The sequence below is a fragment of the Euleptes europaea genome, chromosome 14, assembly GCF_029931775.1.
Source record: "Euleptes europaea isolate rEulEur1 chromosome 14, rEulEur1.hap1, whole genome shotgun sequence".
In the NCBI taxonomy this organism is placed as follows: Eukaryota; Metazoa; Chordata; class Lepidosauria; order Squamata; family Sphaerodactylidae; genus Euleptes; species Euleptes europaea.
This window is the reverse complement of record NC_079325.1, coordinates 56,286,215-56,302,556: the sequence shown is the minus strand read 5'-3', so window position 1 is coordinate 56,302,556 and position 16,342 is coordinate 56,286,215. Positions and strand designations below refer to the sequence as shown.

General features: G+C 47.5%; 1 protein-coding gene across 1 annotated transcript in view; it reads left to right on the top strand.

The window, feature by feature from the left end:
• The window catches only part of FIBCD1 (fibrinogen C domain containing 1), a 116,596-nt gene that overhangs the window by 68,790 nt on the left and 31,464 nt on the right, over nt 1-16,342 (top strand). Inside the window, exons 3-4 of the mRNA XM_056860650.1 lie at nt 3,533-3,692; nt 6,021-6,157. Coding sequence (XP_056716628.1) covers nt 3,533-3,692; nt 6,021-6,157 — 297 coding nt within the window. The remainder of the gene's footprint in view (nt 1-3,532; nt 3,693-6,020; nt 6,158-16,342) is intronic.

Below are 16,342 nucleotides of genomic sequence, written 5' to 3'. Positions count from 1 at the left end.
AGTGACATCATGTCACTCTAGGAATCACCAGAAACTCTATGGTAAAGCCCACCACAGTGGGAGGCCTGGCAACTCTACAGGCCACCAGTGCCCACCCTGGCTACCCTTACACTGGCTCAGCACAGGGAACCACCACTTTTAAAATCAAGAGTTGGCACCAGTATCCCTATTACTCATCCTGGTTTCCCAGATCTTGCAAAAGATGCAAGCACAGGCCTTTTGTGACACAATATCATGATTTTAAATTAACTGTTTTGTCCAGCAAAGCTAAGGTCTTTCTCTCATGTCCTTTCATGCCCGGGGATGGGGTAGGTGGGGATCAAGAACCTTTGAAATAGGTTGCTGTCATTTTCTGGGAAGACCAGAGAGCAGACGTCAAGCCTGGCTACATCAGGACATGGTTATTTTTGAACTGCCCAAGAATCTTCTCCAGTGGTTTCCACCCAAATGACAGCCATGGAGACAAAAGAGAGCAGCAGGAACTGCTTTATTTTTTGATGCTTGCTGGAACTTGACAACGACTTACTGCTATGAAGGAATGGAAGATCCTATGTTCAGTTTTTTAAACATCTGTCTCATATAGGACAGTCTTCTGTCTGGAGAGATGGAGGCAGGGGAGGGCAAGGGTCAAATTTGACTATTATTTATGGTTCATTGTTCTTAGTACAGGATGAAACTGCTGAAGATGGCTGCTGAAAGTGCACACAAGGAGGAATGGTGGTGGTGAAAAGTGCCGTCAAGCCACAGCCGACATGTGGCAACCCCGTAGGGTTTTCAAGGCAAGAGACATTCAGAAATGGTTTGCCATTGGCTGCCTCTGCATAGCCACCCATCCAAGTACTAACCAGGGCTGACCCTGCTTAGCTTTTGAGATCTGATGGATTTGGGCTAGCCTGGGCCATCCAGGTCGGGACACAAGGAGGAATACAAAATAGCAATTCTGCTCCTTTCCCTCTTCTCTGAGCCGTGGGAAATATCTGGGTGCAGCCTTGTATAGGGCTGATTCCGTAGCAGGGGAAGAGTACTGGAGGCTTCTGGCATTCTTGTATGATCAGTTTATTTGGAAATATATACAAGCTGAATAGCCAGAAGCTAGCAGGCACCCCGAGGGAGACAGTAAGCTTTTAAAGCAGCATCAGTTCCCCCAAAGCAAACAACATGCCCTTGAAGTGCCTCCCAAAAAAGCATTTTCTTGGCAGCCCACTACCAACTCCCAAATCTTGATTCTCTCTTGCTGGCTCCATGCGGAACTGCCAGACTGTTTCCTTCAGCCTCGCTGCAAGCAGGTTGGCTGCGTCCATAGCCACCTGCCATCAGAAGCCATCAATACTCATTTCAGCAAGTGTCTCTCAGCTGACACCTTTAGCTATTATCTAAACAAAAGCCTAGAGAAAAAGATAATCGCCTTGCTGGATGTAACATGATCACTTTCCTGTTGCAATAAGGAGGAAAGGACATCATCGACCTGTCAGATTTTGGTTGCTTTAAGAAATGGTCCTTCTTCATCTCAACTCTGTCAAACAGTGGAGTTTGTGAGTCCAGGCAACCAAAGGTGCTTTTCTCTGGGACAGGCAGAAGTCAAGTTCACACTGCTTTTCTCACCACAGTCACAGACATCCACCTAACTGGCTCTGGGCAGAACCCTCTGCGATGGTAGAAACTGGAACTGTCAGTCTTCTCCTAAGGAGAACAAAAAAGGAGCCATGCACCGTCTTAAACAGGTTTATTGACGGTTTTAATCTTTCTTTTATGGCCAAAGCCCACCTTAGCAGGTGTGAGCACAGAAGGAGGCCTCTCCTAGCTCATCTGGAGATGGAAAAGGTTGCCAGGTCCCCCTCTTCTCCGGTGGGAGGTTTTTGGGGCAGAGCTGGGCGGGGATCATGATTACTTCACTTCCAGTTTATACCTGGGAGCTGCGCTTTGCGACAAGCCTCTTGGGGGTTTCAGCCGGCTGATCTGATCCAAGTGACCTGGCAATCCTATTATGTCATCATGTGGAGGAGTGGGGAATCAAACCCAGTTCTCCAGATCAGACTCCACCACTCCAAACCACCACTCTTAACCACTACACCACGCTGGGTGACTTTGGGCAAGTTACAACTCTGTAAGAGCTCTCTTGGCCCCACCTACCTCACACGGTGTCTGTTGTGGGGAGGGGAAAGGAAGGTGATTGTAAGCTGGTTTGAGTCTCCCTTAAGTGGTAGAGAAAGTCGGCATATACAAACCAACTCTTCTTCATCATCATCTATGTTCAATTTGGAATGCTTGCTGGACATTCACCAGGGCTGGTTCCAGATTTTGGGGGTTCCTGGGCAGTGAGTGCCCAGGGGCGCCCTCCCCTCCTCTGCCATCCACCAGGCTCCCCACTGGCGTCTCCCTCCCTGCCTACCTCCTCCTTAAGTGTTCTTCTGCTGCCCAGAAGCCCTCCCACATTTCCATTCTCTGATCGCACCAGGTAGCTAGTGAGTGGCGTTGCTGCCACTGCCAAACATGCCACTGCTCTGCATCACCTGCATGCCCTCCCCAGTGATGCTGGGTGGCACATATGGTAGGGGGCAGGGAGGATGAGGGAAGACACACTGGCAGGTGGCAGGGCAGGTGTGTGAGCAAGAGGTCAGAGGCAGTGGGCCCCGCCAAAAGACCTAGGCCCTGACAGCTGCCCCAACTCAAGGTATGCTGACGCTGGTCCTGGCATTCACCCACACCTTTTGGCAATCCAGCCACAACTCCTCACCCTGCAGAAGGGCCTCATTTCTCAGGAATGCCATGCCTTTGTTTGCCAGCCTCTGCTTCATCTGGAATTTGCCTTACACCACATCAACGTCAGATGGGGTGGCACGAAACAATCTGCATTAAGAAAATGTTGCCAAGAGTTCCTCTGCTGGCCACCTGATGAATAGTAGGAAATCAATAGTATGACCTGCGTGAGCAATGTGCTCTGGGTACATTTTGTACATTGTCCCATGTTCTGGCTGGCTCAGTAGATGAGCCACATCTGTTTTGAGATGTTTCCTTTGAAGGCAGCATTATTAATTAACTTTTATTTATCCTGGTGTAAGAACATGTCAGTCCATTATGTTCCCTGCCTTGGGGTCACTTAAATAAATTACCTTCAATACTAACAGAATACCTTTTCCATTTAAAATAAAAAGTTGAAGGGAAGCCACTAAAATCCAAACCAATGTGCTGACTGAAATTGTAGTTTACCAAGTGACTGGTTGTTCCTTTGAATAATTTTAGAGGTGACCAGAGCAAAATTTGCAGCCTTATGAGGTAACTTGGCATCTTTAGCTCCCAGTGAAATAGATAGGGTCTGAGAATTCATTTGTTATTAAATCTATATTTTACTCATATCCTATAGGAATACATATTGCAGTTCTACTCAACACATTTTCTGCTATAATAATAAATGAAAATCATTTTCTTCTTTAATACCTAAATGTAACTCTTAGAAATACTCAGTATGTGCAGGACAGGTTCAGAATCATCGTCGTCCTCATGGTTCTGCAGCCCTTTTCTTTGTTCCTCACAGTTGCTTTCGGAGAGCCAGACCAACATGGCAAGGCTGGTCAGCTCTGTCAGTGATATCCTGGACACCTTGCAGAAGGACCGCAGCGTGATCCGGCCTCGCCTCAAGGCTGATCTGCAGAAAGCCCCGACCAGAAGTGCCCGGACAAAGGGGTGTGCCAATGGTGAGAAAGCTGCTTCCTTGGCAGGAAAAATCAATAGAGAAGATGGTACTACTTTCGAGTGGAGACTTCAAACAGTGCCAGTTCCATAGAGCAGGGATCCCCAACCTCTTTGAGGCTGTGGGCATAGGCTTGCCATTCCCCTGCTGGGGGTAAAGGACCTCCCACAGCCAGCAGGCGCTTCCCAGCTACTACTCAACAGGCTGACAGAGGGGAAATGTCGGGAAGGTGTCGGGGGGATGTTAGTAGCATCCTGACACGCTGATGTCACTCCCTGTGCACTGGAAATGACATCAGAGTGTCGCTGGGGCACTATGCCATTAGGGCAAAACTCTGTAGTTTAACCATAGAGTTTTGCCCAAATGCCAGAGCTTATCCAGAGACAGAGTGATATCCCATCTGGGCACACAGGCAATGACATCAGCACATTGCCAGCGACATGCCTCTGCCATTTACCAGGCCCTGCCTGGCAATTCTATGTGGGCACTCCTGGATTTTTGAGAGGGGGTGGTGAGCACCACCCAAAAATGTGAGCACCACAGGAGGTGGAGCCAAACCTTAAACGTCGGCCTCCAGAAGCAGAGCAAATGGAAGGTTTCCCTCCTCACACCTCCTGGGAAGGAAATCCTGGAACCACACACTGACTAAGGAAATCCCAGTTGTTTACTGGTTACTGTTCTTCCTTCTCCAGTGGAAAACCCTTTCGTTGGAATGAGGGCAGCCTTTTGTTTGGCTGTTAGCCGCATTATTTTTTTAAATGGAATGAGGGCAGCCAATAATAAACCCAATAATAAACTTTCTGAAAAGTTCAGTAGTTCCATGGCGCCCACAGGCACCATGTTGAGTAACCCTAGGGTTGCCAACCTCCAGGTATTAGCTGTAGATCTCCTGCTATTACAACTGATATCTAGCCAGTAGAGATCAGTTCACCTGGAGAAAATGGCCGCTTTGGCAAGTGGACTCTATGGCATTGAAGCCCCTCCCCACACTCCACCCCCCTCAGGCTCCGCTCCCAAAACCTCCTGCTGGTGGCAAAGAGAGACCTGGCACCAGGGTTACTGTAACCCTGCCCATTACTTACTGAGTATATGAATTTGAGGCTAAGCTGAACTGGAATGTTGTGCAAATAGCTTTGCGTTTACCCCCTGAAATTCGACTGTGAGGAAATCCTTTTTAAAAAAGCCTTCAGTTTTCCCATACAGGCTGGCCCCAAACATGAGAGCTGTTAGAGGAGTGTTGCCTACTCTGGCTTAGGAAAATCTTGGAAGTGTGGGGGTGGTGCCAGAGGAAGGCAAAGTTTGGGAAGGAGAGGGAGATCAGCATGGGTTTAATTCCATGGACTCCACCCTCAAAAGCTGCCACTTCCTCCAGGGGAACTGATAGGCTTTCCAGGTGCCCATCAATGGGGGGGCAGTCTCCTGGTGCTTCCTGCCTCTGCCTACGGACACTCAGCTGTTCGGTGGGCAGAAGCAGGCAGGCCGAGAGGAGGGGAATGATCTGTGTCCCTGCATGATGGCATCACTTCCAGCTCGATGTGGAAGCACCGGCATCGCATGGGGGGAGAGGCTATCACTCTCCTCAAAAGTCTATGGAAACCATAGAGTATTGGAGCAAGCTCTAGAGCATACCCCAGTGCGATGCCAGTGCTTTTGCATTGCACTGGAAGTGACGGCATCACACAGGGATGCAGATCACGTCCCCTGTACCCGCCTCTCAAAAGCTCCCGCCGGAGGTACCTGGCAACCCTTCGAGGTGATCTCTGTAGTCAGAAGAACAGTTTTAATTCCAGAAGAACTCCAGGCCCCACCTGGAAGTTGGGAATAGGGTTGCCTGGTCCCTCTTCGCCATTAGCGGGAGGTTTTTGGGGTGGGGGTTTGGAGAGGGGAGGGACTTCAATGTCATAAGAGTCCAATTGCCAAAGCAGCCAATTTCTCCAGGTGAACTGATCTCTATCGGCTGGAGATCAGTTGTAATAGCAGGAGATCTCCAGCTAGTACCTGGAGGTTGGCAACCCTAGTTAGGAACCCTATTAGCGAGAGAAGTGAACACGGTACAGCAAAACCAGCAGGAAGCAGCACCCCTTCCATTCGCTGCCTTATTTCTGCTGCAAACGGTGTCCCTCCGAACCAGAGTCGTACAAGGACTACTTTTGCCCAGAGCCTCGGATGAAGTGGAATGGAGGGTGTTTTAGCTAAGGCAGTCAATTATCACAGGCGAGAGAGCCCAAGCGCAAGAGCTTCAACTGTGAGGGCTGTAATTTAGACAATTAATTAGTTGTGCTCTGCATCTCCCTCCCCCCTCCCCGCAACCCCCTTCCCCGCTGCACTGCAGGCTCCTGGCCCCGGGACTGCTTTGACATCTATGCGAGCGGACAGCAAGAGGATGGCATCTATTCAGTCTTCCCCACTCACTATCCTGAAGGCTTCCAGGTCTACTGTGACATGACGACAGACAACGGAGGATGGACGGTAAGGGCTCGTCGCTTGCTCGCCCAAGTCTCTGATGCACTTGTTTCAGGAAGAGGCCCGAAGACGTTGCCGGCTACACAGGCTGGTCCAGACATGCGACCTTCCGTCAAGGTTGAAGCAAAAGGCAGTGGCAGGGAACAGATGCTGAGAGCCCTTGGAGCGCCTAAGAAGGGGAAGGGGAATGCTGGTATCCTCTGCGGATGGATGGGCAGGGCCCTCTGGGTAATGGGGGTGCTTCACCAGCGTGACAGCAAGAGGATGGCATCAGCCAGCATCAGGGCAAACCCTGGGGCCTTTTGAGATTGCCACGCAGAACAGTAAAATAATCCTCTTTCCGTGCCACTGTTGCATATAGAAATGCTAACATCCAGGTGTGGCCTGGAGTTCTTCCACAATTATCACTGATCTCCACACGACAAAGAGCTGTTCCCCTGGAGAAAATGGCTGCTCCAGAGGGTGGAATCTCTGGCATTATACCTTGATAAGGTCCCTTTCCTCCTCAAATCCTGCCCTCCCCAGGCCCCATACCCAAATCTCCAGGAATTTCCCATCCCAGAATTGGCAACCCTAATTGTTAGGGTTGCCAGGTCACTCTTCACCATCAGTGGGAGGTTTTTGGGGTGGAGCCTGAGAAGGGCAGGGTTTGGGGAGGGGACTTCAGCGCCAATGAGTCCAATTGCCAAAGGGGCCATTTTCTCCAGGTGAACTGATAGCCATCGGCTGGAGATCAGTTGTAATAGCAGGAGATCTTCAGCTAGAACCTAGAGCAGTGATGGGGAACCTTTTAGAGACCGAGTGCCCAAACAGCAACCCAAAACCCACTTATTTATCGCAAAGTGCCAACACGGCAATTTAACCTGAATACTGAGGTTTTAGTTTAGAAAAAACAACACATACATTATTAACATCTTTTGCCTTAAAAGAAAAACACAATAACAGAGCTTTCAATGATACAAACAACTTTTTATTGAAAGGTAAAAGTTTGCATTTGGCATGCTTTTGAACAATTAATGTTTGTTCAAAGCCCCTAAGCTGGGCAGCGGGGAGACCAGGGAAGGCAGATGTGACGGCTGCTCAACTTACCCGCGCGTGCCCACAGAGAGGGCTCGGCGTGCCAAGTCTGGCACACGTGCCATAGGTTCGCCAACACAGACCTAGAGGTGGCAAACTTACTAATTGCACACTGAGTCCTGGAGATTATGGCTAGGCCCCTTCTCATCCATCCTGCTTGGCCCCTCACAGACCTCAACCACCCAGCCATTTCCCTCTGAGCAAGAAGCATGAGCACAAACCCAAAGGCCAACGCAACAGGCATTTATCGTGTTTATTTGTAACTGTTAAAAATATAGTACTTTTGGAGAGTTTGTTGGGAAATGGGAGTTTTTCCCCAGAAATTTCAAAAAACAAGTGCTCACAGATTTTTCAGCACTTGCTTGCCTATCAGCTCTAGGTTTGGTTTCATCTTTTGGGCTTAGAATTAGCATATATAGAACACAAGCCTGCCTTGGCATTACTGTGCAGATAGAATATATGGACATTTGTAGAAAACCAGCTGGGAAAGCAATCAGTCCAAATGGAAATGCAAAATAATAACAACAGATTTTATTATTAAGAGTCTGCATAAATGTACCAATTGTGTATACAACTATAATTTCCCATATGCCAGTAGCTTAACAAATTGCCAGTATTACCTATGCAAAGTGGGGGCCTGTAAAGAATTGCAAAAGGGGGAACAACTTTAGAAATCCTACCCTCCCAAGGCCTCCCCGCCCCCCACAATCCTCTACGTTTTCAGGGCATGAGCAGACCCAGCTGTCTTCTTCCTTTAACTGACTCTCAGATGGTCTCAACATTCCTTCCCCATCAGGCCATTTGTGTTTCCTTTCTTTTTGTTAATTAACAAAGTTAATGTTTTCTGCAAAACTGGGGCATCCCCACAAGTATACAGCAATCCCTATCATATCTATGAGTGGCCTGGCTGGTGACTTTCATCATCCACACGTGGGCCAGCCACTTTACTATTGCATAGGAGTGTGCATCATTTTTTCCCCTGGAAATTTTCAGGTTTGGGTTTAATAGACCCAGAATTTTTCAAAAAAGCTGGAAAAAGCCAAACCCCATACTGGCATGGGGTTTCTTTTGGCTTTTTTTTCAAAAATTTGAATTCATCTTAGGTCTTTTAAACCCAAACCCAAAAATCCCACTCTGTCTCTGAACTCCATGTGGGTCTTGGAGGCAGCAGGTGGCACAGAGATGAATGCTGGACTCAGCTTGGCATTATTAGGCATTATTCAGGATCCGCTTAAATCACTGCCATTTTTTTCAGAAGACCCCCCCAACCCCAAAATACCAATGAGGTATTTTTCGGGGGGGGGGGGTTGGCTGTGCCAAATGCACTATTGTATGCAATGATCTCTAAAACGGATTTCTTGCATTTGCCAATTCTGTAGGATCCCACCACAGCCCCTCATGAAAGCAGAGCAACTCCAGCTTTTCCAATCTGCCAGGGATTGTTTCTATTTTATGGGAATGCCCCCCCCCTCCTATCACTAAAAAAATCACCTATTTTTGCCTCTGTAGGAATGCTTCAGAGGCAAAAATAGGATAATGATTTTTTAGTGATATTGCTTATGAGCCCCGTGGCACAGAGTGGTAAGCGGCAGTACTGCAGTCAAAAGCTCTGCTCACGACCTGAGTTCGATCCTGATGGAAGTCAGTTTCAGGTAGCCGGCTCAAGGTTGACTCAGCCTTCCATCCTTCCGAGGTCAGTAAAATGAGTACCCAGCTTGCTGGGGGTAAAGGGAAGGCAATGGCAAACCACCCCCTAAACAAAGTCTGCCTAGTAAACGTCGGGATGTGACTTCACCTCATGGGTCAGTAATGACCTGGTGCTTGCACAGGTTACTACTTTTACCTTTACCTAGGAATTCTTTGTTAAAAGTCTATTAATGAGACCTGCCAGCATTGTCATTCTTTAGGGATCAGTTCCCTCCTGAAGGTCTCCACATTAAATCTCTGAGTAGGGATATGGTTGGATCTCTTGAAGACATGTGTATAACTTATACATGAACATTAAGATGCTGCATAGTACACACTGCTGAAGCTAAGGTTGCCAGCTGTTGGAGGAATGGAGGGGACAGGTGTGTCAACATGTGCCTGCGTGTGACGTCACTTCCCACGACATCACTTCCAGCAAAAACCAGAAGTGACATCATTCAGTCAAGGAGCAATGCTATATGATTCTCCCAAAAGTCTATGGTTCTAGAGCATCCACACACACACACACCCCACAACGGAATGACATTGCTTCTGGTTTTCATTGGAAGTGATGTCACACACTGGCACAATGCTAATACATCTGTCCCTGCCCTGGTGTGTCCCCCTTATTCTCCCAATGGCCATGGAAGCCCCAGTGGGGAACAGTGGTAAGCAACAGGAGCCTGCCTAGTTTCTACCCTGTCTGTAATACCCTGTCTTGCATTGCTTTAACGACTAGGAAAACGTGTGTGTGGGTGCGCTAGCGCGCATTTAGTTCAAAGACAAGCTAGAAGAATATAGTTGTCGCATAACTTATTATCATCAGATTTCACCAACCTGCAGGTTATTCACTATATGGCACTGTAGTGTTAATGTGCATGTGTATTTATACACATGTGCACAAGGGATGCATGAGGTGGGGGCTTGAGCAATAACCCCTGGAATCAGAAGAGGGCTGTTGTGTTACAAGCCCATCTCTCATTTCATCTGTGAAATGTCAGGGGATATGAAGGGAATCTATAGCTCCCTACTGCTGCAGAGTGTGTTGGAGGATCAGAAGCATGCAAGTGTCTTATCAAGAGACTTGTTTACCGTTATTGCTCTTATCATTGTGAAAGCCCTGGCAGACTTCCAACCCCCCACCCCCACCCCCAATTCTCTAAAACACAATTAGAAACCTACTTGTCAGAATCCCATTTCACCCATAGTATGAACTGAAAAGGGGTGTGTGTGTCCGTTTCCATATGACATGCCGATCACAAGATCACGTAACCTACATATTTTAAGTACGTGCCCCAGAATGTTTGAATTTCAGACGTAACAGAGTGGTTGAAAGTCTATTAGTGGCTGGCTCTTAACAGGCCATTTCATCAGTTATGTGACCTGCCATTTTCTAAAGCCAAGATGAAGTTATTGGCAACATCTGACAAGATTGCCCTCTGGGAGGATAGTCATCGATGTGACCTTCCCTCAGAGAGCTGGGGTCGGGGTAGCAGCTCATGTATATAGCAATGCTGATTGGGGGCCTGGAAGCTGCCTGTGGAGATTAACAAACAGGCGTGAAGAAATGCCAAATGCAGAGACAGAGAAGGCGCACTGGAAACAAACGGCTCATGTTAGAAGAGCTTGAGAAGAGCCAGGCGAATGAAGTTGGAAGGCTAGTTTAAATAGCAGCAGCCAGTGGACATGCTAATGTTGAGAACTAGTTTTGGGAGGTGAGAACATCACTTCTGCTGAAGACATTTTTCCTTGTCTGCCGGAAGAAACTAAAAGATGCCTTCCAGGCAGGGCTGTGCACTATTTTGAGGGGGTGCTGTTTCTGCAGATTCTAAATAAATTCTAAATAACATTGGTGCCACAGAAAAGACAGTCCTGCTACATGTCACCTTGTTGTCCTCAAGGAGGACAACATCACTTGTTTGCAAAGGACAGGGAAGAACCAATGGGAGGGACTGCGGACTTTGATTGTTTTAGCGCTTGGTAGACTTAACGGCGCATCTTCAGCCCCACATTGTTGCGTCTGTTCTTGGATCTGAGGAGGAGGCTGTGCATTGTGCACCATCTATTGCATAGTACCAACCTTTTTGAGCCTGTGAGCATCTTTGGAATTCTGACACAGGGTGGTAGGTGCAACCACAAAATGGCTGCCATTGCAAGTGGAGCCAGCCACAAAATGGCGGCCACCCAAGGCAAAGCCAACTACAAAATATCAGGGAGTGAAGTCTTCAACATCTGAGGCAGAAGCTCTGTTTAATAGGATGCCTTTTTATTTGCACAACCAATCAGAAACCCTACTGGGCAAAAGCCCTATCTGGCCCCACCCACTTTCTAAAATCACTTGATGGGCAGCAGAAAAGGTGGTGGCAGATGCCATGTCGCCCATGGGCACCATGTTGGGGACCCCTGGAGTAGTATATGGGGCAAGACCTTCACAGTACCCCCCACACTGAGGACCAGCTTCCCATAAGAGACCCTCTACTCACCATTGTTTGCTGTATTTCAACATATGATTTTTTTATTCCAAGATGATAGGATTTGCCTTTCCATTTCTGATAGCTTTTAATACTGAGGACCTCACATTACTGAATTTTGCTACAAACTCTGGCTCAATTTGAAAGCTTGTTTCTTTTTGTGGTTTCTCACACTGGAGATGAAATGGCAGCTGTCCCTGTTTGATATAAAATTGTTCTTCGAAGCAACTTCAGTAAATTGTTTAATAGAAAATTTATGTTAAAAGCGACACCTGTTTTTGCAGCAATTGCACAAAAAGAAAGAAACAGACAAACAGGGCATTTGCCAAAGAAAATATGTGGGACCCAAATGGTCTTCTTGACCATGCAGGGGTTGTTGTTTTTAATACACACCCCTCCTGATTCATCAATATTACTTTAGTTCTGCGTTTGGTACCTTTCTGTTCTTGGGAGCCAGGGTAGCCTGATGGATAATTGACTGGGCCATGAGACAGGAGACCCCCCCCCCAGTTCAAATTTCACCCCTGTCCTAAATGCATCAGGACAGGGATTCTGCAATTTTTGAGCCTGCAGGCACATTTGAAATTCTGACACGGCATGGTGGCCGCAGTAATGAAATGGCTGCCACAAAATGGCTGCTGCAGGAGGCAGAGCCAGCCACAAAACGATTGCCACAGCCTCACTCCAGTAACACAGTGCAGATCCTTGTGCTGTGGTGGCAGCTGCTGCCAAAGCAACATTTTAAAACATATGCACAGCCAATTAGGGCTGTTGATTTGGTAAAAACCGAAGTGAAAAAATACTGAATAAATGCAAATTCAGTAAATTTTTGGTTTGGGTTTACTGAGTCCACAAAATCTGGGAGGTTGGCAAAGCTGAATTTGCCATTCCTGAATATCTGGTTTTTTTAACAACGTCTTTCCGCGGCTCCTGCGGGGGCATTTTTGCAGGTAGAGGTCCCAAATTTTCAGGGTAGCTAGAAGGGACTCTCCTTGCAAGAACCGCCAAGCTTGGTAAAGATTGGGTCAGGGGATCCAGAGTTATGGGGTCTGGAAGGGGCCCCCCCATCTTCCTCCATTTAAAAGCAATGAGTGGCTGTAGGCAGATTCTTTAGAGTGATCTATGCATCACAATGGAGCAGCTGGGCTTTAAACGGGGGGGGGGATTCGCCCAGAGATACAATGTATCTTTAATGGAGGAAGCTATTTCCTGTGTTTTTGCAAGGAGAAAGCTCTCCTTGTGCAACCTACCTTGCCTGGACAGCTGAACAAGGGGAAGGGAGGGCGGAATTTAACTCCCAGATAGTGGCTAGCCCTGAGAGAAGAGTGTTCTTTGGCCAATCACAGAAGCTGGATTCTTTTCTGTGTTTTGGCCAAAGGCTATACTACCTTGTCTGGCTGTTGCTCACAGAGAGAGAGAGAGTTTGTTCTGGTGCAAAAACCTTGGCTTTTGCTCCTGCTGCCTCATCCTGAGCGGACCTGGTGGATTACAGCCTGCTTCATTGGATTATTTCCTGCCTGGTACCTGGAGGAGGAGAAGACATCCAACAGTTTGCCTATCATTTTATTTTACTTGGGGCTTTATTTCTAAACTTGATTCCTGTGTCTGGCTGTGTGGGGGGGGGGGCGCACTGGCTTCCTGCTGGTGGTGAATCTCTGGCTTGAATCTCTCTCAGGCTGCAGAGTTTGGGGGGTGTTTTCCAGTGAACTTGTGGGGTGTGGGGTTTGAGCTCAGCTCTTTTTTCTTGGTTTAAGTCACTCTTTGCAAGTGGTGACTTGCTGATAAGTTCCTTGGTTTGCTACTGAAGTTCCTTGCTTGCCTTCCCGGTTGGTTTTCTGGCTGTGTGTGTGGTGGGCAGTTCACCTTCCTGCTGCTGGTGAGTATCTGGCTTGAATCTCTCAGGCTTCAGAGTTTGTGGTGGTGGTGGGGCTTCTGCTGTGGTTGGCTTGGCTGGTTCCAAACAAGGCTGAGTTTAGATCACGAAAAAACTCACAGAGCTGCATTGATTGAGTGTGCTTTGCCATTGGTTAATTTAGGTTCCTAAAGTGTTGCCTTGCCTTACCTGTGTGATTTCTGCCTGTGGGGGTATCCAGTTCACCAGCCTCCAGGCGGTGATTCACTGGTGTGACATCAGGCCACTGAATGTGGGAGGGGGCTTCTGCTGTGGTTGGCTAGCTTCAAGCAAGGCTGAGCTTGGCTCACAAACTCACACAGCTGCTTTGATTGAGTTTGTACTTTGGTGGGGGAAACCTCCAGCTACCTGGTGTCATGTGGCTGGACATGGGTTTTGCAGGGCGTGTGCTGCCACTGCCAGAGCGTGCCTGGGTGCTGCTTTGTCCAGCCTCCACTCAACGCATAGTGTAGGTTTGGTAGGGGAGGGCAAAAGGGGCCCCACTTTTTATTTTGTAGTGGTGTGTTGTGTTTAGGGTTTTTTTGTTAAGAGTCTCAGATCCATAGACTTCTCTGTGTAGTTTGTCATGCCAGTTGTTCTGCTTGTAGGTAGGTAGCAGGGTTGTGATATTGTCTGGTGTTCTGGTTGTGTGGGGGCTGCGTTAGTTGTTAGGGAAGAAGAATTTAAGGCAATGGGCTTTTTTGTTTGCAAAGCTCCTGGAGGGGCATTTTTGTGGGTAGAGGTCCCAGACTTTCAGGGTAGCTTGAAGGGACTCCCCTTGCAAGAACCCCCAGGTCTGGTTAAGATTGGGTAAGGGATGCCGAAGTTATGGGGTCTGGGGCGCCCCCTTTTCTCCATTGGAATGCATTCAAAACCGTTTGTATTGGTTTGAATGGAGAAAGGGGGCGCCCCTTTCCAGACTCCATAACTTTGGCATCCCTGACCCAATCTTAACCAAACATGGGGGTTTTTGCAATGAGAGTCCCTTCCTGCTACCCTGAAAATTTGGGACCTCTACCTGCAAAAATGCCCCCAGGAGCTTTGCAAAATAAATGCCCATTTCTTTTCAATTGTGAGAAAAACAAGTTGTCAGTTTAATTGCACTGACGTAGATTCCACGCTAGATGTGAAGAGAAGGAGGAAATGCTCCTAATGAGTCTTTCTCACCATTTAAAAGCAATAGGCATTTTTTTAAAAAAGCTCCTGGGGGGATTTTTGCAGGTAGAAGTCCCAAATTTTCAGGGTAGCAGGAAGGGACTCTCCCTGCAAGAACCCCCAGGTTTGGTGAAGATTGGGTCAGGGAGTCCAGAGTTATGGGGTCTAGAAGGGGGTGCCCCCCTTTCTCCATTCAAACCAATACAAACTGTTTTGAATGCATTCCAATGGGGTGCCCCCTTCCAGACCCCATAACTCCGGGGGCCCTGACCCAATCTTCACCAAACATGGGGGATCTTGCAAGGAGAGTTCCTTCCTGCTACCTGAAAATTTGGGACCTCTACTTGCAAACATGACCCCCAGAGCCACATAAAGCCGCAAATGAGTTTAAATGGCCGAATTACCGGTATAGGGGAATTCGGCATTCGGGTTTTCCCGAATAAAAAAAGGCCATTTAAACCCGAACCCAAATTTTCCCGCTTTCCCCCCAGCAGCCCTACAGCCAATCAAATCTCCAATAGTCAAGCAGAAGCCTTGCTTGGCAAAAGCCCTACCTGGTGTCGATGGGTGCCATTGCACCCATGGGCGCCACATTGGAGACCCATGCATTAGATGTCAGGTAACCCTCCCTCTCATGCAGGGGAAATTTGTGTTTGGTTTGCTGCTCAGTTTTCTGCTCCAAATTCTCAAACATCAGGTGCATGAGGGTTTTCCCCCCAATTCCAGGAGTACCTTGTGATTAATTAGGCATCCCCAGTGAATCCTGGACCATCTGAGTCCCTCCCCCCCCCCGAAAATGCAGCCTTGTTGTACTTAACTTGGAGGGGGCAGGTCAGCTCTTAAAGGGACTGTGGGTGCTTCTGCTGGGTATAAATGGCCTGCATAAAGGGCCTCTGCCTTTCAACTGTAATTTGAGGAGAATAATACCTTACAGTGTTGTTGTGAGGGTTACTGAGGTATAATATGCAAAGGACTTGCATAGTCAGAAAGTGCTATAGCAACGTTTGTATTTTAGGATTCATTTTACTTTGTTCCAATGGATAGTTTTGGAGCTTTCTGAAGTTACTGTGAACAGTACTGTGAAGTTACTGTGAAGATACCAGATAAAAGCTTTTTTTAAAAAATTATTTTTATTTAAAAAATTTAATGAACCCATTTCATGTACAACAACCTCATATACATAACTATACAAAAATTATTGGAGTAGGCTCATACTATCAACTAATCCCATACAAAATGTCTAAGATGTGAAAATCCCCATTTATACTACCATGGCAATTCCAAGTTTACTTTCATGGCAAATCTTCCTTTCATGACCTTATATAGAAGAAGAAGAGTTGGTTTTTATATGCTGACTTTCTCTACCACAATCATAGAATCATCATAGAGTTGGAAGGGACCACCAGGGCCATCAAGTCCAACCCCCTGCACAATGCAGGAAATTCACAACTACCTCCCCCCTCCACACCCCTAGTGACCAGAAGATGGCCAAGATGCCCTCCCTCTCATCATCTGCCTAAGATCACAGAATCAGCATTGCTGACAGATGGCCATCTAACCTTTTCTTAAAAACCTCCAGGGAAGGAGAGCTTACCACCTCCCGAGGAAGCCTGTTCCACTGAGGAACCGCTCTAACTGTTAGAAAATTCTTCCTAATGTCTAGACGGAAACTCTTTTGATATAATTTCAATATCACGTTGGTTCTGGTCCGACCTTCTTGAGCAACAGAAAACAACTCGGCACCCTCCTCTATATGACAGCCCCTCAAGTACTTGAACATAGTTATCATATCCCCTCTCAGTCTTCTCCTCTTCAGGCTAAACATACCCAGCTCCTTCAACCTTTCCTCATAGGACTTGGTCTCCAGACCCCTCACCATCTTTGTTGCCCTCCTCTGGACACGTTCCAGCT